At 38.2% G+C, this 15,344-nt stretch overlaps 1 protein-coding gene across 1 annotated transcript in view; it reads left to right on the forward strand.

The window, feature by feature from the left end:
- Positions 1 to 15,344, forward strand: part of PCCA (propionyl CoA carboxylase, alpha polypeptide) — a 605,786-nt gene that overhangs the window by 348,799 nt on the left and 241,643 nt on the right. Inside the window, exon 18 of the mRNA XM_006846664.1 lies at positions 5,798 to 5,900. Within this exon, the coding sequence (XP_006846727.1) occupies positions 5,798 to 5,900 (103 nt within the window). The remainder of the gene's footprint in view (positions 1 to 5,797; positions 5,901 to 15,344) is intronic.

The following is a 15,344-nucleotide window of genomic DNA, read 5'->3' on the forward strand; positions in this document are numbered from 1 at the left end:
TGTATGATTGTAGCCATTTCTGTATTACCTTTAGCAAAACTTTACTTGCTTGAGGTATCAAAGAGATTGTCTGATGATTTCCACATTCCGTTGGGTCACCTCTCTTTGGAATGGGCACAAATATGGATCTCTAATCAGTCGGCCAGATAGTTGTCTTCCAAATTTCTTGGCAGAGATGAGTGAGTGCCTCCTGTGCCACCTCACTTCCCTGAAAGATTTCAATTTTTATTCTAATTATCCCTGGTGCCTTGTTCTTTGTCAGTCCTTCAATGCACTTTTGACTTCCTCCCTGAGTATCATTGGCTCTTGATCATATGGTACCTCTTGAAATGGTTGAACATTAACCATTTCTTTTTGGTATAATGACTCTGTATTCCTTCCATCTTTTCTTGATGCATTCTGCATCATTCAGTAATTTGCCCAAAGAATCTTTCAATAAGGAAAGTCGAGGCTTGAATTTTTTCTTCAGTTCCCCCAGCTTGAGAAATGCTGAGCGTGTTCTTTCTTTTTGGTTTTCTGATTCCAAATCTTTGCATATTTTATTATAATATTTGGTGTATCACTGTAGCACCCTTTAAAATTCACTGTCATTTTCAACTCTAGGTCCATGAGAAAACGGCTAAAAGCAGGACTATTTGTTTAAAATTTCTGTAAGGGTTTTCCATCTCCTCTCATTGAGTATTCAGAATAGTTTGACTCTGTCTCACCCTAGCAAAAGCAGTTTTTTTTTTTTTCGTTATTTAGAGGGTAAAGTACTCCCTGGAATGGAAGACACCAGGAAGAGTTTGAGTGGACAGAGGACTGAATAACCATGGATGTATATACTGCAGATGATACAACCTTCTTACTGGAAGCCAAGAGTAATACTTTCTGATGAAGATTAAAAAACAAAAAAAGTCTTCAAAATAGAATGCACCTCAGTGCAAAGACAATGAAATAATCAAGGATTTCATATTGCTTGGGGCCACAATCTTGACTGTGAAATCAAAATGCATATTGCATTGGGCAAATCTGCAAAAGACCTCTTTTAAATGTTAAATAGCAAAGATGTCAATTTCAAGACTAAGGTGTGCCTGATCTAAAGTGTGCCATGGTATTTTTCCATCACCTTATATGCGTGTTGGGCAGTGAATAAGGAGGATTGTAGAGAAATCAATGCATTTGAATTATGGTGTTGGAGAAAAATATTGGAAGTATTGTGGACTCCCAGAAGAACAAACAAATCTGTGTTGGGCGAAGTACAGCTAGAGTGTTTCTTAGAAGCTAGGTTGGCTCTAGTACTTTGGACATATTATCAAGAAGGATCTGTTCTTAGAGAAGGAAATCATATTTGGAAAAGTGTTGTGTCAGTGAAAATGAGGAAGACCCCCCCAATGTAATGGATTGACATAGTGGCAGCAATAATGAACTGAAACATAACAAGATAAGGATGGTGATGGCGATGACTGGGCATTTTGTTGTGTTGTGCATTGGGTTGTTATGAGTTGGACCCAACTTGGTGGCACCTAATAGCAATAAAAACAACCCCTGATAGGATTCCATATCGATCTGAAGTAACCCAGTGCCATTCAGTCCATTCCAGCACATAGATGCCCTGTTAGGACAGGGTAGAAGTACTTAGTATTTCTGAAGCTGTAAAAGTTTATGGGAGAAAGAGCCTCATCTTTGTCCCATGAAGCAGGTGGTACATTTGAATCTTACAGTTAACAGCCAAATGTTTACTCCACAGCATCACCAGACCTCCTTAGTCTCTGGAATAGGGCAAAGGAATTTGATCTTTAACAAGTATTCCAGATGCATTGGGTGTACTGTAAAATTTAATGAGTACTGGTCCACTTTACACTCTCACAAATTATTGAGGTCCCTAAAGAGCTTACATATCTACACCTATTTGTCATACTGTAAATTCACACTGAGAGACATTAAAACATTTATTCATTTAAAAATTTAACAGATACTGTGTGTTGATTAACAAGGAGCCCTGGTGATGCTATGGTAACCACTTAGCTGATAACCGAAGAAAGGTCAGTGGTCAAAACCCGCCAGCCCCTCCCATCAGGGAGATACAGCCTGCTTCCATAACTATAAGAGCCTTGAAAATCCAGTAGCGTACTTCTGTAGAGTTGCAATGAGTTAGAATCTACTTGAGAATAGTTTTGTTTGTTTGTTGTTTATGTGTTGACATCAGAATAGTGGTGTCCTCAGATGTGATATAAGCTCTGAGTTTAGGAAAGTCCTCTGTGTGCTCTTGGTGATAGTGGTGGTTATGTGCTGTGGATTTGGTTCTGACTCATAGCGACACCGTATAGGGCTTCTGAGGCTGTAAATCTTCATGAGAGCAGAAAGATTCATCTTTCTCCCACATAGTTTAGAACTGCTGACCTTGAGGCTAGCAGCCCAACTCGTAACCACTGCACTACCAGAGCTCCTTTTGTATACTCTTAAGGAAGTAAAATACAAAACAGAAATGTTAGTAGTAGTAGTGTGAAGTCCTGGTGTGGCTCTGTGGGCTAATGAGTCAGACTGCAAAGTCGTTTGAACTGCAAGGTCACCACCTTCTCTGTGAAAACCCTATACAGGGTCACTGTGGATCAGAATCAACTCGACGTTACTTGGCAACAACAGTAGTATTATGAAAATAGTTTTGCCTTCCTTTGGTAAGTGGTGTCCTAGATGATATGTTTTGAGAAGACTGAGAATGGAGGTCTGAAGGAAGTTCTGTCTTAGTTATTTAGTGCAGCTAAAACAAATACCACTTTAAATAACATATGTATTCTCTCAGAGTTTGGAAGGTGGAAAGTCTGGATTCAGAGACCTGGCTCCTTTCAGCATTTGTTGGACCAGCATTCCTTGAGAAATCCATATGTCTTCATATCAGTCATTCCCTGGATCTACCGGATTCACAGTGTAGAGTTCCCAGGTCCAAAGGACACTCTCCATTCATGGCTCTTCTTTTTTGGTGGTCTTGGTGGTTTGTGCTGTGAAGTCAATTTTGACTCATAGCAACTCATACGGGATTTCCTAGACTGTAAATCGTTATGGGATCAGAGAGCCTCATCTTTCTCCTGCAGAGTGACTGGTAGTTTGGAACTGTGACCTTTCAGTTAGCAGCCCAACTCGTATCCCACTAGGCTTCTGGGCTCCTTTCATGGTCATAGTGGTGTTAAGTGCCATTGAGTTGGTTCCTACTCATAGCGAACCTGTATAGGGTTTCTGAGGAGTGGCTGGTGGGCTTGAACCACCAACTTTATGGTTAGCAGTCCAGTGTGTGTCCTACAGTGCTACACAGGTGGTCTTGTTGTTGTTGTGAAGTGCCGTTGAGTTGATTCTGCCTCATAGTGACCCTGTGTAGGGTTTCCAAAGAGCAACTGATGGGTTTGAAAACAGCTGTGGTTTGCAGTCCAATGCTCATCCTACAGCACCACACCAGGAGTCCTAGTGGTCTTGTTGTTGTTGTTAAGTGCTGTCGAGTTGGTTCCGACCCATAGCGACCTTTTATAGGGTTTCCAAGGAACAGCTGGTAAGCTTGAACCACCAACCTTGCAGTTCAAATTGACTCTGCAGTCCGACCCATTAACCATAGCACCATACCATCCTTATACAAGGTTTCTGTGAGTCAGAACCAACTCTACAGCACTTAACAACAGCAAAATACAGACAGAGCACTGGACTGCTAACTGCAACTTCAGTTGTTCAAACCCACCAGTCATTCTTTGGAAACCCTATAGCTATGAGTAGCTATGATTCAGAACCAACTCAGTGGCATTTAACAACAACAAATATACACATGCTTTGTTGTTGTTGGTAAGTATTGTCGAGTCATTTCCAACTCATAATGACCCTGTATATAGTTTCCAAGGAGAGGCTGATGAGCTTGAACTGCTGACCTTGCGGTTCAAACCAACTTTGAAGTCCAGTGAATTAACCCATAGCACCACACCAGGACGTATACATGATAGGTCACTAAAAAGTAAAATATAAGCAATTAAAGTACTAGATCTTCAGCAATCAGATGTTACTTGTATAAATTATTTTATTATTCTGAGACAATGTAGGAAGCTACATTAACTACGATACCAATGTGGAGTCTAGAAATGGGTTTGGGGAATTCAGTATTAGAAATTTCTAATAGCTCTAAAGCAGACTCCTCAGTGGCCTAGTAAACTTTACTTTTACAGGCTCTTAAAAGTTTCTAATTGTGCCCATAACTTAAGATGTTATGAAATATTCCATATGATTCCAGAATAAGGTTCCCTGTATGAGGAGCTGCCATGGATAGAATTGTGCTCCTGCCAAATATGTTTCAGTTAGTAAAATAAAGGTGCTGCATGATACACCTTTGAGGATCTCCCCTCCCACATATCAGGTCAGGGGCTTGGTGGGATTAAGGGTAGTACATTCTACCCTTAGTCTTACTATTGGCTTATCACATCACATCCCATCGCAGGGAATCATCATGTACTGCCAAACCACTGAGAATCGTAGTCCGGCCAAGTTGACACATATTGTGAATCCAGGTCCGACCAGGCTGACACATATTTTAAGAGGATACAGTTCAATTGGTGACAGTCCTTGTATAGAGGGACCTAAGATCACCTGGACTCCTGGTGTTTTCATTTTTAATTTTACAAGTAGCATTTGATTGCTGAAAATCCAGTTCTCTGTAATGACTTACATTCTACTTTGTAGTGATGTATCATGTGTGTGTTGTTGTTAGGTGCCGTCCAGTCAGTTCTGACCCATAGCGACCCTGTATAGTTTCCAAGGAATGACGGGTGGGTTTGAACTTCCACACTTGCAGTTAACAGTCCAGTGCTATATCTTTATACTTATTTTCATTGTTTTTAAGTGCCATTGAGTTGGTTCCTACTCATAGCAACTCTGTATAGGGTTTCTGAGGAGTGTCTGGTGAGTTTGAACCACCAACCTTGCAGTTCAAACTGACCTTGCAGGTCCAGCACATTATCCTGCAGCGCCACACCAGAACTCTATATCTTTATATGACTGTGTTAAATCAGTATTGTTAGAAATTGTGGTCAGATTTCACAGCTCTTGAGGGACATGTTAAACTGCAGACCCTGGAGTATTCAAATCCTGCGTTGATTTGTACATATTTTTTTTTTCTTTTTTGGAATGATGGAAATGCAAAGGAATTCTCTGCTTCAGAGAACTTGCTAGACCAAATAGTCTGCCCTGGGCCTTGTCACCTACACCACCTCAGCCCCCATCCAGCTAGAAAGAGGAGGTCTCATTAATGAGAATGACAGTGGCTGATGAGAAGGGGAGAAACAAACCTTGACATCATCTGGGAAAGAGAATCGCACCTTTATTTTCCTTGAATGCATCACACTGGAAAACATGGCTTAACCGATCTTGGCTAACAACATTCTTCAGTGGTTGATGGTACTTCTTACCCAGCGTCAAGTAAAGTTGAGAGTGAAGAATGATAACGCAAAGTAGATGTGAGGAGAAATAGATGTAAGGAATCTTAAGCTTTTCTTAGGGATCTCCAAGTCTGTTGTTTTGTTATTTGTTTGCTGTTGTATGCGTTATTCCTGATTTTGTTCCCAAATTAGACTGTAATCTCAAGTGTGCAAGGTTTTTGGTATATTTGAGTAATCTTGCTCCCTCCCCTTCCCTCTATCCTTCCATGCCCACGTGCCTCACACTATATTTCCTTCATAGTAGACACTTGACAGACTATTTGTTTGAATGTTATTAGCTAGAATGTCATTAGATAGAGTCATAGTTGCTAGCATCATATGTATTTTATAAATTAATGGATTATTTTTCTCAGGACACAAGTTAACGGAGAAAGAGAGACACCAGTTATTGGCAATAGCATCATCGTTGTTTGTGTCATCACAGTTAAGAGCGCAGCATTTTGAAGAACATACAAGGTATTGTAATGATTTATAAAGATGTTAATAAGCTGAACAATATTGATAATCCATCTGCTTAGAAAAGAGCTACTAAAAGATCAAGGCTGCTCTTTGTCCTGGATCTCCTTATTTCTGGATAGGGAAGTATCGTAAAGTTGCACTCTCTAAAAATGGTGATGCTTCTAGTTTGGTCCAATCCATTTCTTAAATCCAGAAAACAAAAACGGCCCCTTTAATTTGAACACTATCAAAGATAAAAAAATTTTCTAAAATCTCATGGGAAATTTGTCAAGTACTTTGTATTTATTATGTCTGTTTTGAAAAAAGCTTTAAGAAATGTTACAGCATTAGAATTTAGGAATGATGCTATACATTTAAAATATACATACATGTATGTTAAAAACTAGTTTATAAGATCCAAGGGGAAATCAGTAACAAAGTGAGTTATTTGTGCGCTGTAAATATACTCCTGGTGTGGTGCTGTAGGCTCCGCACTGGCATGCAAACCATAAGGTCGGCAGTTCAAACCCACCACCTGCTCCTCGGAAACCCTATCAAGAGTTGCCATGAGTTGGAACCAACTCAGCAGCACTTAACAATGATAACAAATACACCCTTTAACTTCCTAGAGCCTGAGTCAAAAGGGAAAACATGCTCTGTACCAGTGTACGTGAAACAAAGTCTCAGTGCCACTGATTGTGACACTCAGTGCCCCTTTTCAGCAAAAGGATTGCCTATTATGAATGTGTGTTTACTTTCCAGAGTAACTGTAAGGCAGTCGTACTGTTGACAAAGTTGTAATACAACTCTCTTTCTGCTTTTCCACAAGAGGAAAGAACAAAGATTTCAAAGGTTGGAGAGTGATGACACAACTTTGAAAAGCACAAATCAGAAAGTTTACATTGCCCCTGAAAAATTGGTTTAGACTATACTTTAATGGCTAATGTGATTTAAAGGAGTCATGGTGGTACAGTGGTTAAAGCACTAGGCTGATAGCAAGTCGAAGGTTCAAGTCTACAAGCTGCTCCTTGAGAGATAGATGTTGCAATCTACTTCTGTAAAGATTTATAGCCTGGGAAATCCTATAGGGCAGCTCTATTCTGTGTTTTACAGTGCCAGTAAGTTGGGTTTGGGTTTTAGAATTTGCTTTAACTCAAAAAATCTTACTTGATGTAACTGGTAATCTTCCTTTGTTCTGGTTCTTGAGAGACAGTATTTTGTTGTTAAGTGCCATCAAGTTAGTTCTATCTCATAGTGACCCACTGTAGAGTTTCCAAGAAGCAGCTTCTGGTTTTCAACCATTGACCTTGTGGTTAGTAGTCCACTGACTATCCTATGGCATCACACCAGAACGCCAAGAGAAAGTATGTTGTTATTAAGTGCTGTAGACCCTGTATAGGGTTTCCAAGGAGCACCTTGAACTGCCAACTTTGCATTTTAAATGACTTTGCATCTGATGCATTAGCCCACAGCACCATACCAGAATTCAAAAGAATGATATTTAGGTACCTTTAAAGGATTGACAGAAAGATTGAGGAAAGCAAGGAGAACACAGAAAAATCTTCAGAAGAATTCAAGAAAACACTATAAGAACAAATGCAAGATAAATGCAAAGATAAATTTGAAACAGTACAAAATCTGCAATTTACAAATTCCAGAAAATTAATGCTAAGATTTCAGGTACATTGAAAGGGCAAAAGAATAGATTCCAAAGAATGGAAGCCCAGATTAGTGGACTTGAAGATAAATCTCTCAATACTAGTATGCTAGAAGAACAATAATAAAAAAAAAAAAAGAATGAAAAAATATGAAGAGGAGGAGTAACTTGTAAGTGTTCGGAATTCCAGAGCAGGGAGAAACAATAAAAATCACAGAGAAAATTGTCAAAGAAAACTTCCCTAACATCATGAAAGGTGAGAAGATAAGGAAAACAAGCTAGATCCCAAAAGAAAATCACCAAGACATATCATAATCAAACTTTCCAAACCCAATGACAAAGAAAAAATCCTGAGACCAGTTTGGGAAAACGAAACATTACCTGAAAGGAGAACCAATAAAGACTAAGCTTGGATTTCTCAATAGAAGCTATGTAGGCAACAAGGAAACGAAACTATGAAAGTAAAACAGTCCAGCAAGAATCCTTTACCCAGCAAAGCTCTCCCTCAAATACAAAAGCAACATTTAGACATTTCCTGATAAAAATTTTAGGAATTTGTAATGATCAGACCAACTTTACATAAAAAGGATAATAGGAGTTCTTTGGACTGAGAACCAACAATAACAGACAACAAGCTAAGATTACCATACATGGCAGCACCACCCAGAATTCAATCCAGATGTAGAAGTAATTAAAAAAAGTAAAAGAAACCTACAAGACTGAAAATTGGGAACCAAAGATACCAATTTATAATAAAGTCAAATACAAAGTGAAAAGAGGGAATAGTCTGCATACAGAATATCCATATTGCAAGGAAGTCAAGTAGATTTCAGAATAGAGCAGATAGTTTTAAATAGTGAAAAAAAACAAAAAAACAAAACCCAAACAATAAGGTACATGGTAACGTCAATGAAAATTAATACACCTGCATGTCAAAATAACAAAAGAAAATCAGAAACATTTAATAAACATTAACATAACAGAAATGAAAAAACCCACAAACAAATGAACCTAGTGCAGAAAATTATGTGGAACAAAAAAACCAGTAGCAACGCAAAAAAACACACAGCAAAATGACAGCATGCTTAATAATTACACTGAATGTAAATGGATTAAATGCACCAGTCAAAAGACAGAGCAGAATGGATAAGAAAACAGGATCCTTCAATATGCTGTCTGCAGGAGACAGCCTAAATGCCCATCAGTGGAAGAATTGTTAAACTTTGGTACACACACATAATGTAATACTATGCAATGCAGAAGAATAATGTTGAATCTTAGAAGCACCTCACAACATGGATGAACCTGGAGGACATTTTGTTGAGTGAAATTAGTAAATCACAAAAGGATAAATATTATATTTGACCAATGTTGTAAAAAGTTAAGGAAAGGTTTTTGTAATAAAAAAGCCAATATATGATGGTCATGGGGGGTAGAAGGAAGGGAAAATTATTCATAGACTAGAGGCTTGACACATGTTAACATGGTTGACAGGGCAGGCAATATGCATAAGAGTGCGGTTAGCAGAGGAAGGATAAAGGTAGCAGGAGACACAAGGGAGGAATGCAGTAGTTAAACAGTTGATTCACGGAGGGAATTGCAATCATTTTAATGAAGCAAAGTATATGATTTTTTGAATGTAAAATTGATGATCTATTTTTAGATCTATTAACCTTCACTCAATTCACAATAAAAAGTTTAAAAAAAGTTTTTCAATGTAATTCCTAAGTGTCATGGCAAGAGCACTGGTAGCACTTTACTTAGGATAAGGACTGGACTGTGAACCATGAGTTTGGCATTTTAAAAAGACCAGCTGCTCCCAGGGAGAAAGATGAGGCTTTCTGCTCCCGTAAAGATCTACAGCCTCGGAAACCCTGCCTAGGGCTGCTGTGAGTAGGAATCATCTCAATTGATGTGGATTTTGATTTTTTGTGTGTGTGATGTCCCATTAGTCACAATCCAAGTATGCAGTAGCTATGTGGTTGTGCTTGTTGTTAAGTGCTGACAGTTGATTTCAACTATAACGACTCTGTATAATATGTCCAAGGAGTGACTGATAAGTTTGAACCACCAACCTTGTGGTTAGCTTATCTTAGAATATCACATCAGGACTCCAAAGAAAATCTAAATGTCTTCTGTACACATTTTTTATTGAGTACTATTGTAGATGGATGTGGGTACAGAAAAGATATAGATTTATTTTACAGTCTGAATTTCATAGTATAATTTGTCAAATGAATTATGCATATTCTTATTCTTTAACCTGCAGGAGTTGTTTAGACCTTGGTTTTTCATAAATTCTAAGTGTAGCCATTGATGAACTAGTTTGATCTTTAAAAAAAATTATTTTCAAATTACTATGAGCAAAAATTCTATGAGGGATTACAAAGGAAAAGAAAAAAAGTTCTTGTAATCCTGTGACTCTTCAGTAACTACTTTTAACATTTATATATTTAATTCCAAGTATGATTATGTATACATAAAGATGTTTTCATATATACTTTAAATACTTAGAATCATACTGGGAATAAAGTTTGAATTTTCCTGTTTTAAGATGACATTACATTGTGAATATTACCCCTGCTCATTAAGTAGTTTTTGGAAACAATTTTTTTGTTTGTTTGTTTATACAGAGAATTGGAAACATACAAAATAAACAGAATAGGATAATGAACTCTCTTGTACCCATTAGCCTCCTTCAATCACCATAAAAAAACCTGTTGTTCTCAGAATGGATAAAAAAAAAAAAACCAAGCATATGCTTTCTACAAGAGACTCACTTTAGATCCAAAGACAAACAGGTTGAAAGTGAAAGAATAAGGGGAAAAAAAATTCCATGTCAATATTAGTAAAAGAGAGGTTGGTTATTTAGTGCTGTGTTGTTAAGTGCCATCGAGTTGGTTCTGACCCATAGTGACCCTGTTTGGGTTTCTGGGGAGCAGCTGGTGAGCTTGAACCATTGAATTTGCAGTCCAGAGCATTAAGCCACAGTACTACACCAGGACTCCCATTTAATGCTATAGCTATGTTAATATTCATATAAAAATAAAATTGTAAGTTAAAATATATTGCAAAAGGCAAGGAAGGGCATTTTACAGTGATCCAAGGGGCAGTGCATCATGCTTAGAATAATATAATTATATGTACCTAGCTGGCATTAAAGCCCCAAAACTTGTGAAGGAAACATTGACAGCATTAAAAGGAAAAATAGGCAAATATAATTTTACAATAATTGTTAGAGATTTTAATATGCCACTGCAACACTGAATAGAACATCTACATAGAATATCAATAAGGAAATAGAGGATTTGAACAAGACCATAAACCAACTAGCCCTACATATGTAGAGTATTCTACCCAACAGTGGAACTCATGGTGTGGCACTGTAGGATCAGCATTGGACTTTGGACCACAAGCTCGGCAGTTCAAACCCACCAGCCGCTCCTCTGATACCCTACACAGGGTCACTTTGAGTCGGAACTGACTCCAAGACACTTAACAACAACAACAACAACAACAAAAGAATGCCTTTTGGGAAACAATCTAGCACTTTGTTTTGTGATGCACGGTGATAATTTGGATTGTTGTAAAGTGATGTTGATTCGGTTCTGACCCATAGTGACCCTGTATAGGGTTTCCAAGGAGTGGCTGGTGTGTTTGAATGCTGACATTTGTGGTTCAAACTGACCTTATGGTCCAGTGCAGTATCCTGCAGCACCATACCAGGACACCCATATCTTGGATTGTTGTTGTTGTTAAGTGCCATTGAGTCAGTTCTGACTCATAGCGACCCTGTATCTGATGAGCTGCTAATGAATTTGAATCACCGACCTTGCATTATAAACCACCTTCTGGTCCATTGCTTATCCTCCAGTGCCACACCAGTACTTCTATATTGTGGATAATGCAGACATAATCTTTAGTGACTGTTGAATTATATAGGGTAATTGCTTTTTAAATTGAAAAATATGAAGTAATCTTTGTTTCATGTTAACATTTTTACCCAAAGTGAATTTGCTTATTTGCTGTAAAGATCCATTGCACCAAAGCTGGTATAGAAGGGATGAATATCTGCATTTTTAGCTTTAGAGTCATGTTTGTATTATTGGTTTGGTAATGGAGTCTAAGCGTTGCCACCAGGCATGGCATGGGTGTACTCCTGCAGTGTTTGTGCTTCCAAGCCCTTCCTTTGTTTTGCTTGTTTTGGCCGCAGATCTTATTTTCCCAATTTCTCTATGGGTTTTACTCTTTCATCATTTATGACATGGAAAATGACGTTATTAATATGTGCCCTTAGTATTTGGTTAGTAAAAAGATAGCATTGCATTTTTAAATATTTTTCTTGTAGTTTAGGTAAAAGTTTACAGAGCAAATTAATTTTCCATTCAGCGGTCTCTACACATTTTATTTGTGACATGGGTTGCACTCACCAGTGTAACAGCAGTTTCCCACTTCCTCTGTTGCTTCCCTGTTTCCACATGGTCTTCTTCCCTACCCATTCCTGCCTCCTAAGCTTTGTTTTTGGTCAAATGTTACCTTTTATTTTTTTCTGCTTTGTTTTATTGTTTTAAAGAGTACATTCCTCTCTGGTGTTTTATTCACTTTAGAGGCCTCTCCATTATTTGGTTAAAAGTTGATCCTGGGGTTGGGTTCATTTTTAGACTTGAGTGTCTAAGGGCCACAGCCTTGAGGGGGTCCCCCAGTGTATATTATTAGCCTCATAAGTCTAGTGTTTTTAATGATTTTGAATTTTGTTAGACTTTTTTTTTTTCCTTCCTCCCTCTTTGTACAGGACCCTGTATTGTCATCCTGACCAAAGTGATCTGTCGTGGTAGTAAGGTGACATCTAGTTCTTGGCTCAGGGTTGTGGAGACTGGTTGACATGGTCCACTAGGTCTTTAGAGTAATTGTGTCCTTGAATCTTTGATTTTCTTCACTTTTTTGGGCTCCAGATAGGGAGAGACCAGTAGTTGCATTTTAGAGGGCCACTCACAAGCTTCTAAGACCCTCCTTGCTATCTACCAAAGTAGAATGTAGAACAGTGTCTTTGTGGATTGTTTTATGGTAGTTTACCGAGATATCCCAGCGGACTGTGGTCCTAAATCCTAAGCCCAGAGGAATTTTTAAAAAGAAATGTTAATCTTAGAACCAATCACAGTTTTTCAAATGACTAAGCACATTTGGTAAACATAACTCTTTAAAAATATTTACTGACTTACCATGAAATGAATTATTTCTCTTTATAGTCATTCTTTTCTTGAAAATGTGTTTGTTTTCTTTAAAATTGTGATGAACAATTACTTAATATTATTTGAAGATAAACTTATTGGCATTTTGGATTGATATAATAATTTGTTCTATTAACTGATAATCTGTGGGGAAAATATTAAAGGTAACATTTTAGTCCCTTTTAGCACATACATTCATGCTCACATGGTGTTTTCCAGTTCACTTTCTGAGACAGGCATTCTTCTTACCCTATTGCCCCTGGTTCCAGCCCATCGCTGCCTTGCCAAGTTCTGAAACACCAGTGAAGATGACTTTCTGTCCTGACAGAATTCCTCTACTACTTTTTCCTGTTCCCGTTGTTATTTCTGCATCAGGAAATTTTCCTCTCTTCATCCTTAGGTCATGCCACTCACCCTTTCTAATCTCGTCATTATTATCTTTCTGGCTAAGTCCTTCAAACTTAACATTGACTACTTCTAGAGAGGACAGGCCAACTTTGCTGGTGATAGAATGATGGGTGACCAAATCTCTCAGCTTTACATTCCCAAATTACCTGGGCATGTTTGAAGAATTAGTCAGCAGGTGTGGCTCAGAGTTAGCTCTTAATTAAGGCGTTCTAGAGGTCAGTACACCTCTTGCATGCTAAGGTGGGTATTGCCATTGTTTTCTGTTTTCATATATTACATCTGGTGTAATAAATATATATATGTATATGTGTGTATATATATATATATGGAGCACTGGTAGCGTAGTGGTTACGAATCGGGCTGCGAACCTGAAGGTCAGCAGTTCGAAACTACCAGTGGCTCCACGGGAGAAAGATGAGGCTTTCTACTCCTGTAAAGATTTACACCCTCGGAAACCTTGTACAGGGTCGCTAAGGGTCGGAACTGACTCGACGGCACTTAACAACAACAACATATATATATTGGAGCCCTGGTGTGGTGCTGTGAGTTACTGCACTGGACTACAAAGTCCTTTGAACAGCAAGATTGGTGGTTCACGCTTACCAGCTGCTCCTCAGAAACCCTATACAGGGTAATTATGGATCAGAACCAATTTGATGACACTTAACAACAAAAAATACATATTACATGTATATATAAGTTGTTCAAAAGTAGATGCTGATATCATGGGTTTTATGAAAATATTTTTTATTGCAGATACATAGTGAATTAATTTAATCTTACTGATCTTGCCTTTATGCTTGCTTGCTTTTCTTTTTTCTGACACCTTTTCTGCCTTTCCCCAGAGGATGTGTTCAGAGACATAAACACTTGGCTTATAAATGCACAAATGAAAAAACAAACAATATTTAACTTTTTAATCTATTTGATTTCATTTAACTGTATATTATAAAGTGGGTTTTTTTTCTTTTAGAGATGGAAGCTTACTTTATTTATAAATGTATATTTACTGTCCAAATAAAATAATGTTTATAGCTCCAAAGTTGACAGGACAGAAATATACATGAGTATGTATATTTCTGTCTCTTTGTCTATTCAGCTGTGTCCACATAACTTCTTCCACTCTTACTGTTTTACACACACGCATAATAGATTCCCACACATTTAAGCCTATCTGTAAAATGGGAGTCAAATAGAATGAAGCCTGAGAAAGCTGGAAACTGTGAAGTTTTTTTTTGGTAAGGCATAAACCTGTCAGAGAAGGAAAACTCAAATATTTTCCACTAAGTGAGAGTGGATGACTTTAACAAACAAAATTTATTCTCACAATTTTGTAGACTAGGAGTCCAAATTCAGAGTACTAGTCCTGGGGAAAGGTTTTGGGGTCCTTTCGGCATCAGTAGGCCCAGCATTCCTTGGAGAACTCTGTGTGTCTTGGCATCAATTGTTCCTTGGATCTAGGAGGTTCATAATTTAGGGACCCCAGGGCCAAAGGACACAATCAGCTCCTGGCTCTTCTTTCTTGGTGGTAGTGGGTCCCTCCTTTCCTGCTCACGTCTTTCTCCTTTTAGCTCTTGTTAGATAGAAGGTGTTGCATGCTACATCCTTGGGAATCTCCCGTATATCCGATCAGGTCTTGGGTGGGATTAAGGGTGGTACATCCCACGCTTAAATCCCTGTATTAGTTTATCACATCAGTTTACGTGGGGAATCATCTCGTAGCTGACAAACCACTGAGAATTGTGGTCTAGCCAAGATGATACATAATTTTGGAAGAAACAGTTTAATCCATGGCAGATGTCTTGTGGTTTCTCATAATCCAGCTAATAGAATACCATTAAAGTGTATATATTTTTTATAATGTTTTATTGTGAATTATATGATAGTTTACATGAGAGAACTTTAGTTTTACATTAATTCCATCATATATCGTCTCATTGCCATGGTTCCAATCCCCTCCATGCATCATCCACCAACCAAAGGGTATATCCTAGATACCCGCCCACTACACTAATTTTCGGCCCACAGTCCCTTTTCCTCTCTGGATCCAAAGTCCCCAGCCGCTTCATCACTCCACTTTGTCTTCTCTGTCTCCATCTCAGGCATCTCTGTTTCTCTGGGTAGGGTCCCGCTCTCGGCTCTTCTCTGTTGATGGTCCCAGAGACCTCC

The sequence above is a fragment of the Chrysochloris asiatica genome, unplaced genomic scaffold (genome assembly GCF_000296735.1).
Source record: "Chrysochloris asiatica unplaced genomic scaffold, ChrAsi1.0 scaffold00029, whole genome shotgun sequence".
Taxonomy (NCBI): Eukaryota; Metazoa; Chordata; class Mammalia; order Afrosoricida; family Chrysochloridae; genus Chrysochloris; species Chrysochloris asiatica.